The sequence below is a fragment of the Bombus huntii genome, chromosome 1 (genome assembly GCF_024542735.1).
Source record: "Bombus huntii isolate Logan2020A chromosome 1, iyBomHunt1.1, whole genome shotgun sequence".
Taxonomy (NCBI): domain Eukaryota; kingdom Metazoa; phylum Arthropoda; class Insecta; order Hymenoptera; family Apidae; genus Bombus; species Bombus huntii.
In genome coordinates this window covers 691,483-714,225 of record NC_066238.1, presented here as the reverse complement: position 1 = coordinate 714,225, position 22,743 = coordinate 691,483, and the positions used below count along the sequence as shown (strand labels likewise).

Below are 22,743 nucleotides of genomic sequence, written 5' to 3'. Positions count from 1 at the left end.
TGCTACGTAGCTATTTACCTTTATCAATTACCATACACGTACTTACACACACACTCTCTTTCTTCTTCCATTTATTTTTCCATTATATAATATATATATATACATATTTAATTATATATATATATTATACGTAAAAGTTTCTTTCTGTTTTTATATACTACAATTAGCTTCCTCCTGTAATCTTCTCTTTTTTTTTTTAACCTGGGACGAATCCGTAGTATAAATTACCTTGTTTCTCCGTATACGTATACCAACATCATACTGTAATAACGCTGGTTGCACCGTGTGATACTACCCATACTGAAATATACATATATATGGTGTTGTTTTTTGCCTTTTAATAAGCGTGTCACATCCCCCGTTTTAGCCTTTGAAATCACCCCCTTGTCTCTCTCTCTTTCTCTCTCTCTCTCTCTCTCTCTCTTTCTCTTTCTCTTTCTCTCTCTCTCTTACACCTCTGTCGAGTTTTCAAGTTTGATACAAAAATCGTTTACATATGTATAGAAGTATATGACGTTTAATCTATGGATTTGGATCTTGTACAAATACATTCTGTTAGATTTCAACGATACAATAGACCATATATACGTGTGTAGTAAACAAGTATGTTCGACTCTGCTACGTTCTTGCGATCATGTTCCAGCCAATTATACTTTTCCAACGTTAAAAATCATCTTCGGTTCGAACGAAATAAAAAGAATTGTTATTCGTATGCACGTTCACCTTTCGATTTTATGGCGAACATCCTCTTAAAACGTAACAAATATTTTCCATTCGTCGAAATGAGAGAGGAATTGGAATATAAAATTTCAAGGATCGTAGCACGGTACGATAATCTTCTCATCGTGTAATAAAGTTACGAAGAATTCGGAATTAACGGCTTGGAAAATAATTATCGCTTTACCGTCGCGAGATTTCTTGTATTTCTCACGACAGATACAAACGATATTTATATAGCTTGATCCTTTAATGGGTGATGAATTTTAATTAATTGCATCGTATATAGCGATATGTAAAACGTGAAGACGATATTGTAATCGATAGCTCCTTGAACCTTTCTTCCTCGTGCTACTTGTTCGCTGTGGAAAGATTAAGCGTACATCTATGAATTACTCACACACGTATACGTACGATCCTTCTTTTTTATCACACCACTGCAATTGACCTCACGCAATTTGCAATGTCTTTATAACCCTGTGTAACCGGTTACGTACGAGAGAGACTCGAAACATCCTCTTGTCGGATGGACACGTACGCTGAGAACAGCCTGAAACAGACTAACGAACGACCCACTTCTATCGATAGCCACTGTACTAACAGAGACACGGATATACAGACACTTACATGTATACACGCAGAAAACACACATACACACACCATCTTGTGCTAATTTTCCTGTAACTCCGTCACCCTTGTTCGTCCCCTATCGTCGCTCTTACCCTACGCATCGTTTTATACGACACTTTCGTTGCCAGTCGTCAATCCGATGATACAGTACTAGAACAATAGTAATTAAGGTGGTAAATAGAGTTTCATTTACTTTTTGTTTAATTCTCGATCGATAATTTAAATATGGCTGATCGGGTTACACAGGTAATTACGTATAAGATTGCTCGAGTTTCAAGCGTCTTATTTTTATTTTGTATTTTACATCTTGTACGATAAATCGTACAAAACCGAACTTGAATTATCCGGTGTGGGTTACCCAATTTAATATTACCTTGTATTTTATGCTTTATACGATAATCTGTACCTATAAGACGGAGAATAGCAAAGAAATTGAAATTAAACGAACAAAGTAAAATAGGAGAGCGAAATTAAATTGGATAACCTATTCCGATATACGATCTACGATATAACCTGTTCTAGTAATCAATTCAAATTGTTGCGGTCATCTACCAATCCCAATACCAATTGAAAGTTCGGTTTTATTACTAAAGAAACCCTCTGTTCGACGATTATCGACAAGCGTTTAAAACGTAACTAAAATCGCCGTGTAAAACTGTCCATCGCGAAAGTTTCAAAATTCCAAATTCACCAAGAATCGAAAATTCCTCTCCTCGACAAAATCACAAACGCTTTACCGCTATTTAGTAACGAAAGCTAAAAGCGCGAGGTCACGAGTACCAAAAATTCTCCGCGTCTCGAAGCTATTTCTCTTCGAACCCTTCTAATTGCAGACAAAATACAACGAAAATCTACTTCGAAGCTTGGCTGGCGACGAAAGCGTAGATCGATAGAATTCCTTCGAGCGTAATTTTGCCGCCACTCACACTCTCTGCCTTTTCTCTCTTTCTTCTCCTCTCACCAATTCCAAGCATCCACGTGTGCTCCCGGTTTACTAATTTAGGGAATCTATTTGCAGCAGGGGGTTAGATTCGATCCTGATATGCCACAAACCATACGTTTGGAATTTGCAAAAAGTAACACAAAGGTTAGCAAACCCAAGCAACCAGCCGCTGCAGCAGCCACCTCGCACCCTGCTCTGATGCACCCTCTAACTGGACGTAAGTATGCACCGCCACTCGTTCACTCGCTGGATACGTCTCACTACTATTCTCACCCACTGCACCGAACTACAACGTATCTTCCTCCCTGTTGTTTCTCTATCTCTTTCTCTCTACTTCTTCCACCACCACCCGTCATCTTGGAGCGTATCTTCCTCCTATTTCTTTCTTCTTTTTTCTTTTTTATTTCTTTCTCTTCGTCTGACGTTCCCGTCCACCAACCCCACACGTCCTCGAGTTTGAACCCCTTACGACATTCGGTAATCAAGGCATCGGACAGCGTGGATATAGTACGATAAAATAAACCATATCTTTGTATTATATCGTATATGGTAGATGTGTGGCATGGATATGGTAGAATGGCATTAAGGGACGATAGCGTGAAACGCGAAAGGTTTGATGAATTTCTGTTCTTTCTTTAGGTTCTCGCGAACATGTTTCCTTTCGTGATGTTTAAAAGCGTTTCTTCGGTCATGTTTGTCAATTTGTTGCAGATCTATGATTTTTATTTAACGAGTTAATAAATAGATGGTGTATTTATTATTTAACTGTAGATCTGTACCAGATCCATCGGGTCCCGCAGTTTTACTTTTGCAGTTAATAAAACCATTCGGCTGCTTTTGACGACGTTAACGTTGATTTTTATTCGGAGGAAAATACGATCATACGTGGTTATTGATTTCAGTAATATTGCTTTGTATGGAACCTTCCATATTTGATATTTTATATAGACGACTATTGATAGCTCGATAAATTAATAGCCAACTAAATCACGAATATATTTGTTTCTTTATAAAACTGGTACTAGATCTTAATACGTTATATGTATTTCGTGAAAAATTACAAATTACATTACTAATTATTAATAATCGATGACTTTTCTACGACCGAAAAACGTTCGACTTTCATAGCGTCGATTAAAATACTTTTTCCAGTGTTAAACAGCGAATGAATCTAGCAATATCATTTTATAGTTACGTATGTATAAATGTATTTATCTACTTACTCAAATTGCAAATCTCTGTTTAATGGACATTTTTCAGTCAATGAAATTTACATATAGTTTACTGCGAAGAATTTAAATTGCAACATTCATAAAATATATAGTGGGAAATTTAAGATTAATCGGCAAATTTCCTTAATTAATAAACCAACGATTAAATAACGGCATAATTTATTTAAAATTCGAGTTAGTGTCGCGATCGAAGCGATTATTTTGACAGGAGTCTGAACAGAACATTAATATCAATCCCATTTCATATATTACCGAAATAGAACATACAATACCACGGTGGCAACATCGCCGGAAAATTAATTATCGTACTTCCACCGCTGTCCGATCAGTTTGATACGTGTGGGCATGCGTTTTCCTCGCGTTCTTTTTGGGTTACCTTGCGAAACAATAGACGTCGATATTAACTCTATCGATCATCCATACAATCAACATTGGCGATGCAGTCGAACGTAACTAAAATTCGAACGAATAGAACAATGCGCTCTTTGTCAGAATGAAAAAGAGCCAAAAAGAGAAAGAGAAAACTCGAAAAATTGTTGCGTCCGTCCGTATCCTTGCCAGTGTTTTAATCGTTACTTTAAGCCATTAAACGAGTCTTTGACCCTTTGTACTCCTCCGATATTATCTCGAAGTTATTTGTTTCTATTGCCATCGATAAACTATCGTACAAATAAATTCGTGAACATTTGTAACCTCTTCTCCTCAAAGTAAAATTCTATGTTATAAAATGGTAAATCAAGCCAATCGTATGGAATAATTTACAGAGTGCAAGGGGTTAAATGAGAAAAAAGGAGCTAGAGAAAGAAGTCTGTAAAACATAAAACTTGTAAAAGTTTAAATTTGTAAAATATTTTGCTATTTAAATAGGAGGAAAAAAGGAGCTAGAGAAATAAATTTGCAAAACCGAAGGAAATGATTTACTTTTGAGAAAATTTCATTCGATATAGATTTCGTGCACGATGGCTAACTTTTTGAGTAAGAGTTAGAGTTAGGTCGCGTAGGACACGGAAGTAAATCGAGGATGCGTCTAGTGGAATGCGATGCGAATCGATCTAGGGAGATAAAAGGGGAACGGTGTGAAGCTCGAGTGGATTCCCTTTGGATGGTTGTTTTACATCGGTAATAAATATGCATTCGTCGTGTCGGTATGGTGAAGAGACTTCTTGAAATAAGGATAAGCCACGCGGTCAGGACAGTGAATTTTATTGGTCGACGTTCGATATCAACCAGTTCGACGATATCGATTACCGATAGGCTACGGCCACGTAAATATATAAAAACGTCAATTTTCCAACGATATCGAGACGATGGCTCGAAGTGGAAAAATTGTCTACGGATTTTACGATGCGCAGCGAAGTCGTAAAACGTCGCTTGCTTCCATTTACCGGACATTTACCCACTGTAACGCACACTGCCGAATATTTCTGTGAATCGTAGGTTTCCCCTCTCCCCGCGAATACTATTTATTTCATTCGTTTAATTTCAAAATTTTAATATTTCAGCCGAAATTAATCTTTCGATAAAACGTTAGGCAACGATAAAACGTAAAAGGCAAGAGAATGCAGAAGTGGGAAAAAGTATGAAAAGTATCAAATGATCCAATCGAACATACGATACTTGAAGATATATAGGAAGATGTGTAGACACCTATTTCACGTGGTAATATTTAATCGATACGATCAAGCATAATTATTAATTATCCATTGTATGGGTAGTACATGATCAAGTTTAGTAATAGCGTTATAAATGATAGTATTAAATGTACAGTATTATACGCGTGAAATTTACGACACGCCTGATTATGGTTCGTTATATTCCTCTTGAAATAAACGGCGATACTTTCGGTGATACCGTGAGAAGCCAACCCGCTGTCAAACTATCCAACTATCCTAAAGAAGCCCCTTCTCGGCACGGTAGGGGCTGGTCTCAAATTCGTGATCGATACCATACGTTTCTCGCGAACGCAAACATCGGCTTTCGCTTCCTAATTAACACTTGGTAATTAACTAACGAATATTCTCTCGCTCTTTCCTGTAATCTATGCTGGTTAATTCAATTTATTCGTTTGTTTAGTTTAAAAATATAGTGCACTGATCTACAGGGTGATTGGTAACTGGTGACACAAGCGGAAAGGGGATGAAGAAGAAGTTGAAAATATAGAATAAAATTTTTTTTTATTTTTTTTTTTTTAATTTTTCCATCGAGATAACGATCTACAGCGAGATCCGTTATAACGTACCGCACGCGTACCGAGCGAAAATTCAAAGTCGATTTTCTCGAAAACAAAGCCTCGAACGAAAAATTGTTATTCTATATTTTCGACTTCTTTTTTCGCGTAGAATCACCCCCTTTCCGCTTGTACCACCAGTTACCAACCACCCTGTATATTTCATAATTCCTTTGTGAATGACAAAATCTAAGAACTCGTTATGGAGCACTTTCGACGATTTGAAAGTTATTAGTTGCAAAAAAAAATAATAATATTTCGTGATTCGTCTAGAAATTGCTACGTAAAATTGTCGTAGCTGTATAATAGTATAAATATCGTGTAAAGTATTACCAATTACGGAATACTAGTGTTTATAAAAGATCGTGATAAGAAGTATTCCTTTTAAATTCTGTTTTCAATTACCAGTTTCTAAATACCAGTAACTTATTAAGTGGAATATTTCGATCAACCAAAAAATAGATTTATTCTCGCAACTTAATAAGCGATCCCATGCGATTACTTATAAATAATTCGAAAATAAGATTAGAAGGAAAAGGAACTTGTCACTCCGTCGCTCTACTAATATTAGAATCTACAGTGGCAAAACGGTAAATTTTAAAGCGTTAAATATCCCTTAACCCAGATGCTATTTTTAATATTTTCCAGATTAGTTTCGTTCTTTATTTGCAATTTAAACGGAATCTACTTTGATAAAATTTTGATATTCGCTTGTTGTCTCAACTGTAGAAATCGTGGAATGCCACGAAAAATCATGAAATTGACACAAAAATAATTTTACGTTACGTTAAATAATCAATTTTCTGGAAAATTTAATTGACGCGAATACCTCACATTTTAAATATATCAATAATATTATTTTGAGAAATGTCGTAAGACAAAAAATATTTAGGAAGATCTTGGTTAAATCGTACACTTAGTTAACAGGACGTTAAAACGTTCACCCAATATGCGTCTTCTTCGTACCAAGCCTCCGTTGCGTAATAATTCATCAAGCAATTGTATTAGGAAATTAGCAAGTTACTATTTACAGATTATAGACTTCTAGAATCTTTCATCGAATGGAGTAATCGTTTGCTTGAAAAATTGTATTTGTTTTATTACCAAACTCGTTACCGTTGTATGAACGTATTTATTAGCATCGGCAATGTTTTAACTTGTGACTTGTAAAAGTTGCACGATAATTTCTCAACTAGCGATATCAGTAAATTGACGAGTTACAAGTCGTAGTAACAGTAGGTTACAGGCTTTTCTTTCTTCGTTTTTCATCGAATAGAATAATCGCTTTACTCGTATAACCTCAAATCGTGAAATTTGTTACACCGTTGTATAAAAATATTTATTAACGGACTGTGGATTTTCACGCAAGCTCGTATTTTCGAGAACGTAACGAAGAAAATAGAACGTAGGTGGAAAATTGTTTCGTTCACCAAGTATCACAGAAACCGCTGACTATACTTCGAATATCTTATACATTTTTTCACATTACGCGCATCCCACGCAGCACTTTCGAATTTCCTATAAACGCGCAAAAGTCCGCGATCCGTTTATTAACGTCCGTGATCCGTAACTCGTAACTCGTAAAACTTTGCTAGTGAATAATAGCTGAATTTTTTACAAGAGCGTCCATGGGTGCAGAAGTAGCGCGAAACAAAGTTACCTGATCGAATCACGAGATAGGAAAAAAAAGTTGGTTAAATCGAACGCTTAAGAAGTTGCAGGAGAGGCTACTTGTGAATAAAACATGTCCGGTCGATCCGCGTATAGGAGACGCGAAGGCGCGAAAGCTATCGGAGAAAAAGAATCGGGCGAGCATCGAGACCTTGGCGGACTGTGCGTTGAATTATTGAGAGCGCCCCGGTAAAAATAGCGCGAATTCCGCGTGAAAAGTCGCAGCTACTTCGATTTCGAGCGTTATGCCGATAGGCGTGCGTCGAATTTCCCACGCAGAGCCGGCCGTGTACTCTCGTCGAGAACGTCGGCGAATTCTCCCCTTGGAAAACCCCCTTTCATCTCTCGATGAAAACGAAAAGACAGAGGAAGGATCCGGTTAAAGGAGTATCGACGGTGTAATTGAAACGTCAATTCCTGTAGCGTGTGCGTTTCGAAAATATCGAAGTGTGTTGGTAAGTGGCCGATATAAAAATCGCACCGAGAACATCCTTTCCTCTGCGCGGTGGGCGTCTGTGTGTTTCGCGCGGCGATCGAACGCAAACAGATGGAAATAAGCGAGAAAAGAAAAAGTTACCTCGAACGATATGAGATGAGAATATAAAACCAGTGAAAAAATTCGATTACCGCTGATCGCGTCGAGGTAGCTTCTGTTTCGCAAATAGTTAAAGCTAGGTTTGTTTTCGATTCGATATCCTGGTTATTTGGTTATTGCTACGTTCGTGCCTTTAAATATAGAATTTGAAAATCGTTGAGGGGAACGGCGATCTTAAGAATTTGGTTTCACATCGGTTACTTTGCGCGATAGTTTGAGATTCCATTAGATATGTACACAGTCTGATTTCTGAGTTGCTATTTACCTCGTATTACAACTCGTCGTATCGCTGATCAACGGCGATCGTTTAAAATCGCCGTTGATCTTATGGAGACAAGATTAGCCGAATAATTTGGCAATAGTTTTTTGCGTCTAATTAGGCGTGATCTCCTTCGCGTATACCCGTTCTTTCGTTGATTTTAGTTCAATTTCGATCGATACTCGGAGCACACTGACAGGTTTCTTATTTCCATCTCGAGCGAAAAGAGAAATTCGATCTGCGCAAAGAAACTAAAAGCTTAAATCTACGAAGCATCGGCCCATTCGTTGATGCGACTAACACAGAAATAGAAGTTAATCTCCATGAACCGAGAAAATCTTCTTAATTGAAATTACCATTTCGAAACTGAAATAAGCTGAAACCTGCGTCGTTTCTTCTTCCTACGATTCAAAAATACTTCCTCGTTATTTCGTAACAAGCTGTACGATACAACTTCGTTCAAAGGTAAAAGATACGATTACAAGTTTCTTAAAAGGTATAAAACACGTGGAACTGTTGCGGATATCGACTACGATCCACGATCCAAGCGTTTTTCTTTCGTTAATTTGCTCGAACACGTTCGCTCTCTTTCTTGTGGCCGTTGCGTCGTACGTCGAACAGCGACTTCGAACATTTCAACGCGTTATATCGAAAAATCGAAAAATACTGCGTAAGATGTTTCGACTAATTAGAGCGGTGTGTCTACGAAGCTTCGTCGTTCGTCCGCATCCGAATCTACTTAAAAGTATCTTTTCTTACCGTAATTTTATTTTAGAATTCAAAGTTACTTTACATACGATATTATATCGCAATACGCTTTTAGATCCTGTTTTTACATCGTGCGTGTATTATACGAAGAAGAGATGAAAACGAGTAATCGTCGCCCATACGCATGCACGTTCTTCGACGTTCGCTTAGCTGCGTCGCGAATTTTTCCAAAAGCTGAGAAGCGATTTTTCGCGGTGATTGCACTTCTCGTAACCGCGAACGAGTAGAACAATTATACTCGGAACGTGCTCGGCCAGCCGTGTTAATAAACCGTGACTCATGCGAGAAACTCCTGCGTCGGAATGGCGGAAACTGGCTTAAGAATCGCGCGAGGAAAAACGTTCCTCTATCGTCGATATATACATCGAGCTACGTGGAAACGTGGGATCGATTAAACAGGCAGTCCCACGGGAGCCGAAGCTCGTCACGACCTCGTAAACCGTTATTGAAAATAATTGGTAATCCGTTTCGATTCGGCACGTCTGTGGGGGTATCTCGATCGAGGAACGTCTAAACGCTTCCGGAAAAAGTGTACTCTTTTCATTAACGCTTTTAACAGTCGTCGGAATAAGGAAACAAGTAGATGTAAATGTATGGTAAAGAAAGTTTTGTCATGAAATTTTTGTTACACGCGTACAGATAGATTTATTTTTACGTAACTATTAATGACTTTGACTACGTAATATGTATACATATTATTATAAATTAGTTAAATTAGTACGATTTATAAATTAGTTGTTTAACGTAAATTTTCAATAGACGTAGCGTTTAATTTCTTTTACGTAATTTTTAAGAAGATTTATATTGCGCGCGCCATTTAATCTTCCTCAAATGGTTTTTAACCAAATTTGTATTACGCGTACAAATTAATTTCTCTCGGATACTTGGTAACAAAATTTTATAGAAAAATTGTCAAACGAGAGACGTATAAAATATCCCACTTGTCGCTGATTTACAGCGTATTTAATCTAAAAATCAACGGTGCGATTCGTTTTATAAATGCCACGCATTATACGTCGTTAAAAAATGGTACTGCAGTTTCGATCCGTTTTACGGCGAAGGAATACCGCCTTTGTAGAAAGTACCCCACACAACTCTTTCATTTGCATACTTTTGATATTTTTATGAATACGTTTATCCTACTACTCGGTGTCCTTTCGTTTCAATCTCTTAGAAAGTCGATTGTTTACTTTAACCGTGCCAGATAACCGGTACAACGTTCGAATTAAAGGTGCATGAGGCGAACAACTGGCAGTCGAAGAAAATAATTCTGTTTTACTCGATATTCGCAAGGATACGTGAATGCGGTTCTTCGTTACAAAAAAGGAGATTTGCGTTAGAAGTGGAAAAATTGCGCGAAATTATGACCTAAATCTTGAACTTGTTCGGACCATGCGATAAACAAAGCAGTGGAAAAATTCCTTTTCTCCCTAAAAGACTTTGGCGTGATTATTGCAAGGAGTAACTATCGTACAAATCATCGGGAATAGAAAGTAAAACGACAGAAACTCGACGATACGAGTTCCTGCCAAAAATTTCGAACGATCTACAGTGAGATCCGTTATAACGTACCGCACGCGTACCCAGCGAAAATTCAAAGTCGACTTTCTCGAAAACAAAGCCTCGAACGAAAAATTTTTATTCTATATTTTCGACTTCTTTTTTCGCGTAGAATCATCCCCTTTCCGCTTGTACCGCCAGTTACCAACCACCCTGTATATATACATGCACACTCGTATTTTTCCCACGAAAACCCAGTTGGACTTTAATTCCAAATTTTACGAACCCAAAGGGAGAGCTTAGGAAGATTAAGAGGAAGCAAAGTTAAGTCAGACAATAATTTTCCACTGAAACTAAAATACTAATGAGCAAACCTATTAATAGTTAACACAGAGAGGGGAAAACCTGGCATTTTCACGCGCTGACAATTAACACCGTAAAATCAAACGGTAACGGATCTCGCTGAAGTTAAAACGATTCTTCCTAAATTTCTCAACTTTCCTATCTAGATACGTAATTATCGTTCAATTATTAATAACCTTAGTCGTTTGTCTCTGAGTTTATTCACCGCGCGAAAATTTCTTTGCAAATAGCACGGAATTCGCGATTTTTTAAATATCACGCTTCTAGTAAACTAAGGATACGTCGAACAGACTATATCGAGGTCGCGTCGTTGTTTATGTCGGTTATGTCGTTTAAAATCCAGCTGCGCAAGATTCTCGTGCATACGTGGATATCGAGCGAACCAACGACAACCTTCGACGTAGAACAGTTCACCTTGTGGCGTGCGAAAACTTACCCGACCGTGCATTTTTCGTGCGAGAACGTAGACGCGCGTTCGTCGCTGCATAAGTAATGCAACGCGTTATTGTTCGTACACGATAGGCAACGAAAACGCGATCGAAGCGATCGTGACCGATAATCGCGACAAATCGACACGATTTCGCGCTTATTATGGTCTGGCTACTTAGGGAACTGTTCCACCGTATAACGCGCTTTGCATTTTTTGGCATTTTTTACAACGAATCTGTATAAATCTTCGCGTAAACACTTTGTACGTGCGTTTATTCGTGTTTCGGTAACATTCGATGGAATCCACGAACACACTTGCTCGAAGGAACAAAGACTTTCGTTTCGTTTCGCGAAATTTCTGGCTATTTCGCGCGTAATTGAATCGAAGATACTCTTAATTTTAGGATCAACTCGATTCTAAAACGTGAGAGAATAAGAAGAAAAGCAATAAGTAAGACAAAGATGACGACACTTTGAAACTAGATTGTCAATTTCTTTAATTTTCCGTATTCTTCTTAGGATAAAAGATAATAAATAGGAAAATCTCTCGAGTTGATCCTTATAGGAGTTATAACGACGCGTGCGCTAAGGATGCTCGTCGAATCGGACCTAATCGGACATATTCCTCTCGTAAGGAATTCTTTTTCAGTAGCCTCTTTTAGCAATCTCTTTTACAAAACGTTAAAATTTATATTCGTTGAAATAAATCGCATAGAGGAACGATTGTCGTATGTACGCCACGGATAAGAAGGATCCGACAAACAATCCGGTAAACAATGAATTTTTGTTAAACGACGAATCTCTTTGAAACGTTCGTAATAACGTTCTTGGCATCTAAACCGTTTCGACTCGAGCGTAATAAATCCCATTTTGCCAATTCGTTCTATCGTTCCGCTTTACTCGCATTTTCCATTATATCGCTATCGTTTAACTACGTCGGGAAAAAAGTGATATCGTGTGTCGAACGATTCGACCGATTAAACGTAAAAGAGGGAAGAAGAGGAAGTAGTATAGAAAAAAGGGAGTTGGAGAAAAAAAGAAGAGAAGAGAAGAGAAGAGAAGAGAACGAGGAAGATAGTTGCGTGGATTTAACTCGGTTCCTTTGCCTTTATTTCAACGCAAACGCGTAGCGAAGAGTTAGACCGGTTTTGCATTCCGTTGTACAAATGTTTTTCAAACACGACCGTTCGCGTTTCATACGTTTCGTCTTTGTGTCGCCGCACAGCTACGATGATATTAGATTCTCCGGTTTTTGATGAAACAAAGGTGTCTCGTAACCTCTATTCGCCTGTTCTCTGCTGCTTCTTCCACTCTAGATACCTTCAATACCGTCCGCGTTAACGAGCGCGTTAACTAAACATTTTATTTAACGTTGTTGGCTAGCGCGCGTGTCTATCGAGTCCCTGTGGAAAAATAACAAGCTACTCCTTCGCTCGATCGATTTTCTTCGTAATCACGATGCAGTAATCTAGCTTCTTTGACATTAAATTACGTCACTTGGCTGTTTTTTCATTCTTTAATTTCGACAATAATCGTAATCCGGAGTAATTGTCCCTGGAAGCTTTTAATTTTGCGAATAAGGCTAGGAATTTTAATCTTATGTTTAGCGTTTATTTTACTAGCCTTTAGAATTATATAATATTCCTTGTTATTTATCGATATTCGTTGTTATATAATATTATATAAAATTGATACGATTATTATATAAAATAATATTATACGATAATAATCTTTAAAATCGATTCTATCGATCTTGTTCGTAATTAAGAGGTAGTAATATGTCGGTTCCTTGTTTTTACGTTACATCGTTTGGTTGTTTTTTAACGTTCGTGCCATGATTTTGATGGTAACTGGAATCTGTGATAATCGTTTCCGCGAGTTTTCAATTTTACGTACGAAATGCGGAAATTTGATCTTTTTAACGTACTCGACGTTTACTTTTCTATGGTCGATAACATTTCCCAAGTTTTTAAAACGTTTATTCGGACAATTTTTAGATATTTATATTTTTAGATATTTTCTCCTCGAGATTTTAATTTTGCCAATGAAACGTGAAACCGTTCATAGCACCCATAGAATGGAACAACAACAGACGTAATTACAGTACGAAAGCTAAGATCGATCGGAATATGAAATTATTAAAAAACGATATGTGTTATTGCGATATTGAACGCCGATTTTTCATGGTCCGACGTTTCCAGTAAGGGAATAATCTCCGTATACTTTGATAGTTTCGTGATTTCTCAGGTTCGCTTAGGTCCTCGCAGGTATCGTTAATCCTTCGATCTCGATTACGCGTCATATCCGACTAAAACTGTAAGTACCTGTCGCTAGTTTTAAATCGCGTAATTACAATACGCATTGAGCACATAACGAAGCGTAAGACGCGGTAATTCCACGAATTTGATTCATTTTTTCGGTAAGTTCTTTCGACGTTTTTCGTCTGACCTTTAAGCATCCCTCGGTGCTTTGCGGCGATAAAAAGTTCGACGGCCTTTCGCGGTTGAATTACTCGAAAAACCGGTGAAAAGCGTACGGAGGAAAACAGCGTGGAGTAAGCACTCACGCTCGTCGGAACTTACGGGTTCGCCGTGGGAATCCGTGGGTCAGCCTAAAATCAATAAAGCGCAAGGTCCTGCCACGTACGAAAAGCCCCGTTGGCGTGTGGTAAAAACCGGTGCCAGTGCAGGTGTGACGTGCCTCTCAATTATTTACCGTTTTCCCACCTCTCGCTCTTTCTCCTTTCTACTCATCGAAAAATCATTTTTCCTCTTCTTCCCTTTCTTGCGTTCGTTACGCGTTATCAGTCGCCAAGGATTTTCTCGTAAGTGGAAAATTTATGAGAAAAATCGAAAAGGGTAGAGTTTCATTACCTTTTCTTGTACAAACGATGAATAGTATCGATGGTATAGATAAGAATAGACATCGAGGAAGTCGAAGGGATTGAAATTCTTAATTTCATTAGCAAAATTAAAAGCACAGCAGCTATTATCGTCGCAGATTAGAATTATTATCGAAATTAGAAGATGGAAGTTGCAAGATAAGCAAATGGCGTACACAGAGAAAAATTCTTGTATCAGAAATTCAGGTTAACCGAATGCGCAATTATTGTTCCAAATAAATATATAATCGTAATAAATATAACTGAATGTAACTCGAAACTTTGGAACTTTCGCGAATTCTTGCCGAAGAACCGTTGCGCGTTCGTGGAAAGAGTAGATTATAAAAGAAATTCCGCGAAAAATTAGTTATTCCCCCAGGTGGCAGGAAAATCACTAATTACAAAGCACGATGCAGCCAGGTTGAACCACGCGCATCTCCATCGTCCGATCGCGACGCAGCGTTATACAAAGACGATGCTTTTTTGCGAAGCGCTGGCCATCCTAGATACGCCATCTTTCTTGGAACAGAAACGCGGCTACTATTAAAAATGCATAAAAGTAGCTCGTTAACAGGCCAGACTCTCTAACGATACGTAATTAGCAGATTATCAAAATCATTAACATTCAGCCGCGAGATTTAATGGATCTTAATAAGGAGAGAATTTAAAAGAAAATTAGTCGAACTTCGAAGGGACGATTACTATTGTCTGCCGGCGTATAGAAAGATTATCTCTTATCCGATCTGATAAGAAAAAAAAAATGGAAGGAAATTGTTCTAAGGAATTTTTCTATGTAATCTAACGATGAAATACTCGGGCTACGACGGTAATCTCGCATCGCTTTACATCCAAAATTACTCCACCTAAAATCGTATTCCACGAATCCAACTATCGCCACGTAACGAATAATCGCACTTGCGAGAATTTCTCCTACTCCGTCATCGCTTCGCGGCTCTACTTTCCAAGCATTCGTACCGAACTTTCTAGAAAATCGCGAATCGGTCATCGTCGGTGAACATTTATCGTTAAACCGCGAGCAGCCACAAGTGTCAGTCTGTTATCAGCAACCACCTACCATCTCCATAAATCATCCCGATAAAAATCACGTTTCGTGAAATTCTTAAGCCACTCGTCGAACAAAAACGCTGAAACGCGCAGCTCGAGAAACAAGAAAACGTCTCTGAACTTTTTCGCTCGTGATTCGTGGCCAGCAACAGAACGATTAATTATAAAGTTCGATGCTGCCAGGTTGCTCTAGATCTTAGCTCGCGATACAACGTTTTCTGCAACGTTGTATGAAAAGAGCGGCGGTTGTTGCGCAACCGTGGCCACTCTGTGCGATCTTTCTGGAATAATTGCCTGTTCGTGACGTATCGTCGGTCATGAGAAACAAACGGTTCCGTGGAAGCCGCTGCACGCCGATTTTCATCGATTTTGCCACGGGACCTCTAGACACTGCCTGCTCGGTGTAGCCGCGAATACAATACTTACGTGTGCAAGTGTCGAGCACTTCCGGTTCGCCGAGGGTAAAGAAGAGGCGAGAGCCTCAAAGGGGAGCCGAACGGTTCCGTGGCAAACGACCAACCCTAGAAATCCTCCTCGCGTTACGCGAAAGGTCTTTATACTTTTTTTCTTACTTGGAGGGTTTGGAAATAAAGATCTTGAGTAAAAGAATCGGAGATTTGTGGTTTTTCAGATGATGAATTAACCTTAACGTTAGTTGTACGTAACGTTAGTCGATCTAAACTGAAAGAAGGGATTACGATAAATAAATAAAAGGATCAATTAAGAGTTTCGAAGGAAAATGTGGTATACGATGGTATTTACTGTAGCGTTAATACGTACTAGTTAATTAAGTTCAAGTACATCGAGTTTCGTATCGTTTGGTAGCACTTTCACGCGGCTACAAAATTTTAATACTACGAAATTGAAACGTAGAACCGGACAAAAAGGACGCTCCGTTGGAGAATAAGATAACGTAGAAATACGTTTTCTAGCCGCTATAAATATTCGAACTTTTAAGTCACGGAAACGATAGAGAAACTCGCATATGCGTCTACTCGTATCACTTTTTCACTGAATCTTTCGATCGCTTGTAAAAATTGTTGGCGAAAGAGATTAAGAAGAGCGAAAATTTGTAGTTTTCGAGGTTATGAATTAAAAAGTTCGAAGGAGAATGCGATACGAATATGAAAATCTTTAAATCGTGGCAACGATATAACGCGTGTACTTGTACCTCTCTCTCTCTCCTTAAATCCGTTTATTGTTTATAAAAGTGGTCTATGAAAGAAGTTGGGACTCTACTACCATACTATACTACTTTCGATATCGTAAGAAGAAAAATAAATTTTTAATAAAGCACGAAAGATCGTATAGCGTCGACGAGTCATCAAAGACGCGTAATTGTTACTCGTTAGGATATAAAATTTATCTCCCGCGATTTTCGCATCGCATCCACTCGAGATGATCGCGCGATCGCTTTAAATTGCTATTATTATTATTATCGTTAATTACGCTGTTCGTTATATCGTGATAACGTAACGTACAATCGCGTAAAGTGTTTGTTACATGAAAAATTCGAATAAAATTGGAATTGGGAGACACGCGCGGTACGATAGTCAGTTCTTCGTCAACTGGTAGTTCGAGTATATTTTACGAATATTTCGTGTCTCGAGTCAGGACTTAGTCAGACAAATGTACGAATTCGTCGAATTCTGTAATAATTGTTTACTTAGCGTGCAATACTTTATCAAATCATTGTGATAGCGGTACGAAACGTTATATACATTCCGTTAAAACAAAACTCCTGACTCGATAAAAAATTTGTTTTATTATTATTACTTTCTCGCGTAACATTTTTCTGATATAACAAACAGTTTACGAATAAAACTTCGAACGAACGAGTTAGGCGAATCGATGCCATTCCCAAAACGAAATGTAGCAAAATTCGACGACTGGTATTCGGTACAGTTAATCACCGTTTCTAAATCTTTTCCGACTCGTGATTCCAAGAAATTCATATTTCTTGCCTACCAGTGATTACGTTCGATGATTGCGTCGTTTTATTACTATCCAATCTACTAATAATCTTGATATCTATAGCGGCGTAGAAACTTACGACCGATCTAATTACGCGTCGTACAAATACGTAGACAAGAAGAAAGTAGGTGGAAAGAAAAATTAAATAAAACATGGTATAATGACAGTAATGGCATTTATGAATAATTATCAACGTGATTTCTTATTTCTCCCCTTTTCTTTTCTTTTCTTTTCTTTTCTTTTCTTTTCTTTTTTTTTTCTTTTCTTTTTTAATTAAAACGTAAACCTGGACGACGAACGATTACGCTCCACTACGTACACAATCGTATTGTGTCACGTTGTCCATTAGATACGTATGCGAATAGGAATGTTTTGATTGGCTACAATTGGAATTGTTTCGCGATAATGATTCGAATTGCGTATAGCATAGTGGTACTTCGATTGATTTGCGATTCAAAGGTTTTCATTCAACTAGAGAGCATTGGTTAACATGGTCGTGGAACAATGTGCTTATCGATCGAGCAAAAAGGTAATTGCCTAGTTTTCTAAATTTGATCATCTTTCGCGAGAATTAATGCGAAACTTATCGGTTTGAAATTTTAAGCAGAAGTATTCGATAAAATTATTAATTAATGCAATTTTTCGTTATTCGTCGATGTAACTCTTCGTACAATTCAATTCAATTCCAAATTCGAGGTGATGAAATTATCGCAAACTAAAATTAGTTTAATTAAAACTTAAACGGTATCGTGAAAAATATTCCTCGTAAAGGAGAACAATATCGATCGGAAAAGTACGAAGAAATTAACGCGATACGCGTTTGTTCTAACGCGTTCTAACATGTTTGATCTGTACAAGACAATACCTTGAACTACTCCGTCAAAACGATACAAACAGATCGATAAAGACTGGCAATCCTTTTCATCAAGAATAAACTACACGCCGAATAAATTACTCGTTGAACCGTGAACTATCAAGAAAAACACGATCAAGTAACATTTGAGCGTATTTTAAAGATTCAGAGGAAATATATTATCATCGAAATCGCGAGATATTGTAATCGTATAATTTTACATAACATTTCCAACTTTTTTACAATTAAAATCAAATTACACATAAATTATATTCGCGATTATAACGTCGCTCATTCGAGCCAATTACTGTCATTAATAATACGTCTCGTTATCGATGGAAAAGTAATACTACCTCGTTTTTCCATCCATCTCTACTTAAAATCCATACCTCTCTATAAAATTTGATTACACGATGTATTTCGATATTAGACAGCGTGCATTTGAACCTGCATATTTCTACAAAAATGAAAAAAAAATTCAAGATTTAGACGACCAGACTTTTCCATTACAACTTGTTACAAATGAAATTTCTGTTCTCTCGTCGATCGTCGGTCGCGATATTTTGCCAAAGCAAAAGTTTCATCGTCCGTATTACTTTTCCTCCAAATCTCTCACTTACGTATATCTACCTGCGAGTTTCTACGCCGCTTCGTCGAAAGAAAGAGAAAAGACGAAACTCTGGCGAACATTGAGAAAATAACGAAGATAAAGTATCTCTGTTCTATATACTGTTCTATGTATTTGAATTATTGGAAAGCATGTTGTCGTCGATCGTTCCATTCGGAACGTTTAGTTGTCTAAGAGACGATTTCTAACTGTGTATTCTATTACAGACCTAGGAAGCCCATTCTTCCCTGGTGGTCCTGAATTGTGGCACCATCCACTGGCATACTCGACCGCTGGCGAATTACCCGGCACGCTGCAACACGCGACGCTGGTGCATCCGGCGTTACATCCTCAGGTCCCCGTACGTTCCTATCTTTGACTATCTGCAGACAAAGCTCTGGAGCCGCCGACGAGCGCCCCGATGCACGTTAGTGATACATGATCGTTATACTCGATTATTATACGATACATCTAGCAGGTAGACACGCACGCAGAGTGAACGCCAAGAACCAGCGTACCACGGCTCGACCTGGTTCGAACGACGGGGTAACGTGTTCGAATACGGTCCGTCTTCTTCGCACGTCGTCCAAAACAACGTATTTTACGTATCGTAGATTAAATTCCGCAGTCACGCGCACAGAATCGATTAAATGCAATTAACTAGATTTTAACGATCAACGCTCGCAACTCGATTCTATCGATTATCTTTATTTTCTTTCACAGTGTCATTCTCCGTATAGAATTCGAACAACCTGTAATCCATTCGTCTTACTTTATCGAACCACTAGCCAAATTAGACGTATCGTTCGTCGATACGTTCGAAAACACGAATGACGAAAAGTCTTAAAAACCGAGAATAATTGGCTACGTTGGTGTTTGAATGAACGTGACGACATCTAAAACGTAACAGAGTATTCGAACAAATTACCCCAAAAGTTACACAAACTCGTACAGCAACTCAAAGCGAAATTACTCTATGTAGATATCGCACAAACCCTGCAAAGAGGACCGTCTAAATGTCAAAGACGGAAACACGGCGTCTTTTTCAGCTTAAATGAAAGACGAATACGGCGAAAGAATCGCTCGTGCCGCTTGTTACTCGATCGCGAGCGTGACGATATCGATTTTAAGACCTCTAGACTTTCCTTGCAAGTAAAGCTCGCGGAAGTTAATTACGGCCGCGGGTTAATTATCGCGACTATTAAATCCCGTCGTAAATAAGAAGAAATTATTTCTTCCTTCTGTTCGTTCTCGTTTCTTTCTGCTTCCCGTTGTTTGTTTCCCGTGTATCGCGAAATTTTCAGGCAGGCACCGTGTCTGGCTGATTTCTCAACGGCAAGTAAGAACGATGCTGGTACAACCGGGTACGAATTGGGGAAACGGCCAGCACCTATTGATTTTTAATATCGCCTAGTTCTGTACCAGGTTCACGCGGGTACCTATCACGCACCATCGCCAAACCGTATCGAACAGCTTTTCTTCGTCGGCTACCGTGACAACGTGGAAAAATATCAGTCAAAAACATCAACAACAAGAACAACAACAACAACAACAACAACAAATATATGCTTTTGACTGATAGAACGAAAAATTCGTCCGATCGAGAAATGTTTGTCCGTAGCGAAAAAAAAACTGGGGAAAAAAGGATTTGAAAGTGGAGTGACTGTGCCCCTGGTCAAAATAAATTAAAGGTCGTTGAAAACGTTTTAAGCGGGCTACGATCGTTCGGTGGACCGTCGTGTATCGTGGCAATTTTTATTTCGACTTGTTTTTTTCTTTTGTTTTTTAAACAGAACCGAAAATAGGCCGATTCCGCGTGTCGAAATAAATCGAATGGTGAAAGCAGGTTTGATTAAAGAGAAAAAAGGTTTTTCGAACGAGATGCTTCCAGATACATTCGTTTTGATGTAACAGAAATCGCAAACGGTATACGGCGTTAGTCGCGGAAACGTGTCGAACGTGACGACTCGAGTGGAAATGATAGAGATAATTTTGATTTGTTGTTTCTTATGACCCTTCTTCCATTCTTTCTTCTTAGTTGTAGATCGAAGACCGATCGAAAAGACCGATCAATGGTTAACGATTGATTGATAAATAAGCGATTGCCAATCGAGGAATTTGTATTGTACGTAGAATACATTTAGTAACTTGGAATCGTGTTTCAAAAACAGTTGATAATTTAATCGTTTGAAAGATAAGGGCAATTTTTAGATCCAATATCGTTACTTTACGGCGTCTAAATATTTTGTCGGTGGCAACTAAAACTAGAATGTCATTGTTTATTAACCACCTAAATAACTGGATATTGATTTTCTTGATAAAACTGTTTCGCGGTATTCCTCCTCTTTCTTTTGCTCTTCGTTCGACGTTGCAAATGTGAAAGTCAGGTATCTTACACCACCGTCATATTTCGTTATTCAACGGAAGTTTTACGTTTGATATCGAACGTGGGTCGAGTCAATGACGCGCCCACGCGGCACAGAACCTGATAATTGACAAATCCGCTATCATTTCGATCGACTAATTGCCAAATAATTGCACGTGGAAAAAAGTTTTTCCGTTAAAGCATCCAACGGAAACATCGTATTTCCTATCGTTTCACGATTATCAGTTCGATTATTTACTACCTAAACGATAGAGCGGATTTCAGTGAGATTGGCAACGTAATTAAAGAACTTCAGAGCGTAAAGGAAAGAAAGGGGATCGTATTAAAGAGACGGCGCTTGAAAACTGTTTAACTTTTCACTGAATTAATAAAGACGAACGGTTGACGTTCAGCTTTATAGGCGGTAACATTAAACGAATAAATATTGACGTTTATTTAATTCTATAATACGAGAGAGAAGCATCTCGGGTTCGACCTGAAACGGCCGTTTCAACCGCTTGTAAATACCACTATTTTCCTCGGTCGAAATAAAAATGTTCCACGGAATCCGCTTGACGTGATAACGAGGCGAAAGCTCGGCTAAATAGAGAATATTTCACTCGCGAACTTTTTGCGTTCTGCTTTCAGAAGAGTTCCTATAGTGACTCGAGATTTTCCTAATTCCGTTTCTGTTCGTGACATCGTTGAAAAAAAAAAAAGCTGGTCGGGGAAATTTGCATTAAAAAGAAAAATTCCTTTCGAATCGAAATATTATTCGTTATTATCTGGGAATAAAAAAAATATACTTTCCTGCTCGACGAGTGTCCATTGAAAGAACTTCTTTGTATTCGTTGTTATCGTTGGGGAAAAAAACGCTGGAAAATATTTATGTAAAAATTCCTTTCGAAGCGGAAACTATTCATCGCGGTTTATCGATACAAATACTCTCGTCTTCGATAAGTTTCTATTCAAAATCCTTCTTCCTTTGATTTATTTTACAATAATAACGTTCGCCGCAGTGTTAAGACACGCTCGAAGATATTTGCATAATAATTTGATTCGAGGTGGAGGCTATTCATCGCGATTTACGAATAAAGATACTTTCGTTTTTAATAAGTTTCATACCGTGGACAAAATTATCATCATTTACGAATAAAAGTACTTTTTGTTCGGGATTTCACTTTTTCGTTCGCGATATGTTTCGGCGTAAAGAAAATCGTGGCAGGTCGAGCAGTCGATTTTGCAACGCTCGACAAAAGAAAACGCAGCAACGATGCAGCAATACAGGATTTCCGAAACAAGTAGCGCAATACATAATTACACGGGCATTATGGTAACAACGATATGTTACGACGTGAAATTGCGAATTGATTGCGCGACACGGTACGCTCTAGCAAGAATTTCCGCAGCACGTCTTACTCGAATTCAAATATCTCAAACATTTTTTGCACAATACGCATTGTAGTCCTGTACTAAAATTCAAGAATATCCGCCTGAAGAATTTGGATTAGTCGAATTATCCTAATAAACGGTCAAATTATTTCAATGATTCTATTCCATTCTAACAAAGAGTTCAACCGTTCCAGCTGTTATGTACATTGCAAGTATCTCTGCGATTTTTAATCTGCCATGTAATGGGTAAAGATGCACCGTCGTCTCTGCCT

The 22,743-nt window shown here is 38.2% G+C and overlaps 1 protein-coding gene across 2 annotated transcripts in view; it reads left to right on the top strand.

The window, feature by feature from the left end:
• Positions 1-22,743, top strand: part of LOC126865674 (protein couch potato) — a 199,057-nt gene that overhangs the window by 137,668 nt on the left and 38,646 nt on the right. For both annotated transcript variants that reach the window (XM_050618589.1, XM_050618503.1), the window contains exons 5-6: positions 2,366-2,507; positions 18,942-19,075. In XM_050618589.1, the coding sequence (XP_050474546.1) occupies positions 2,366-2,507; positions 18,942-19,075 (276 nt within the window). The remainder of the gene's footprint in view (positions 1-2,365; positions 2,508-18,941; positions 19,076-22,743) is intronic.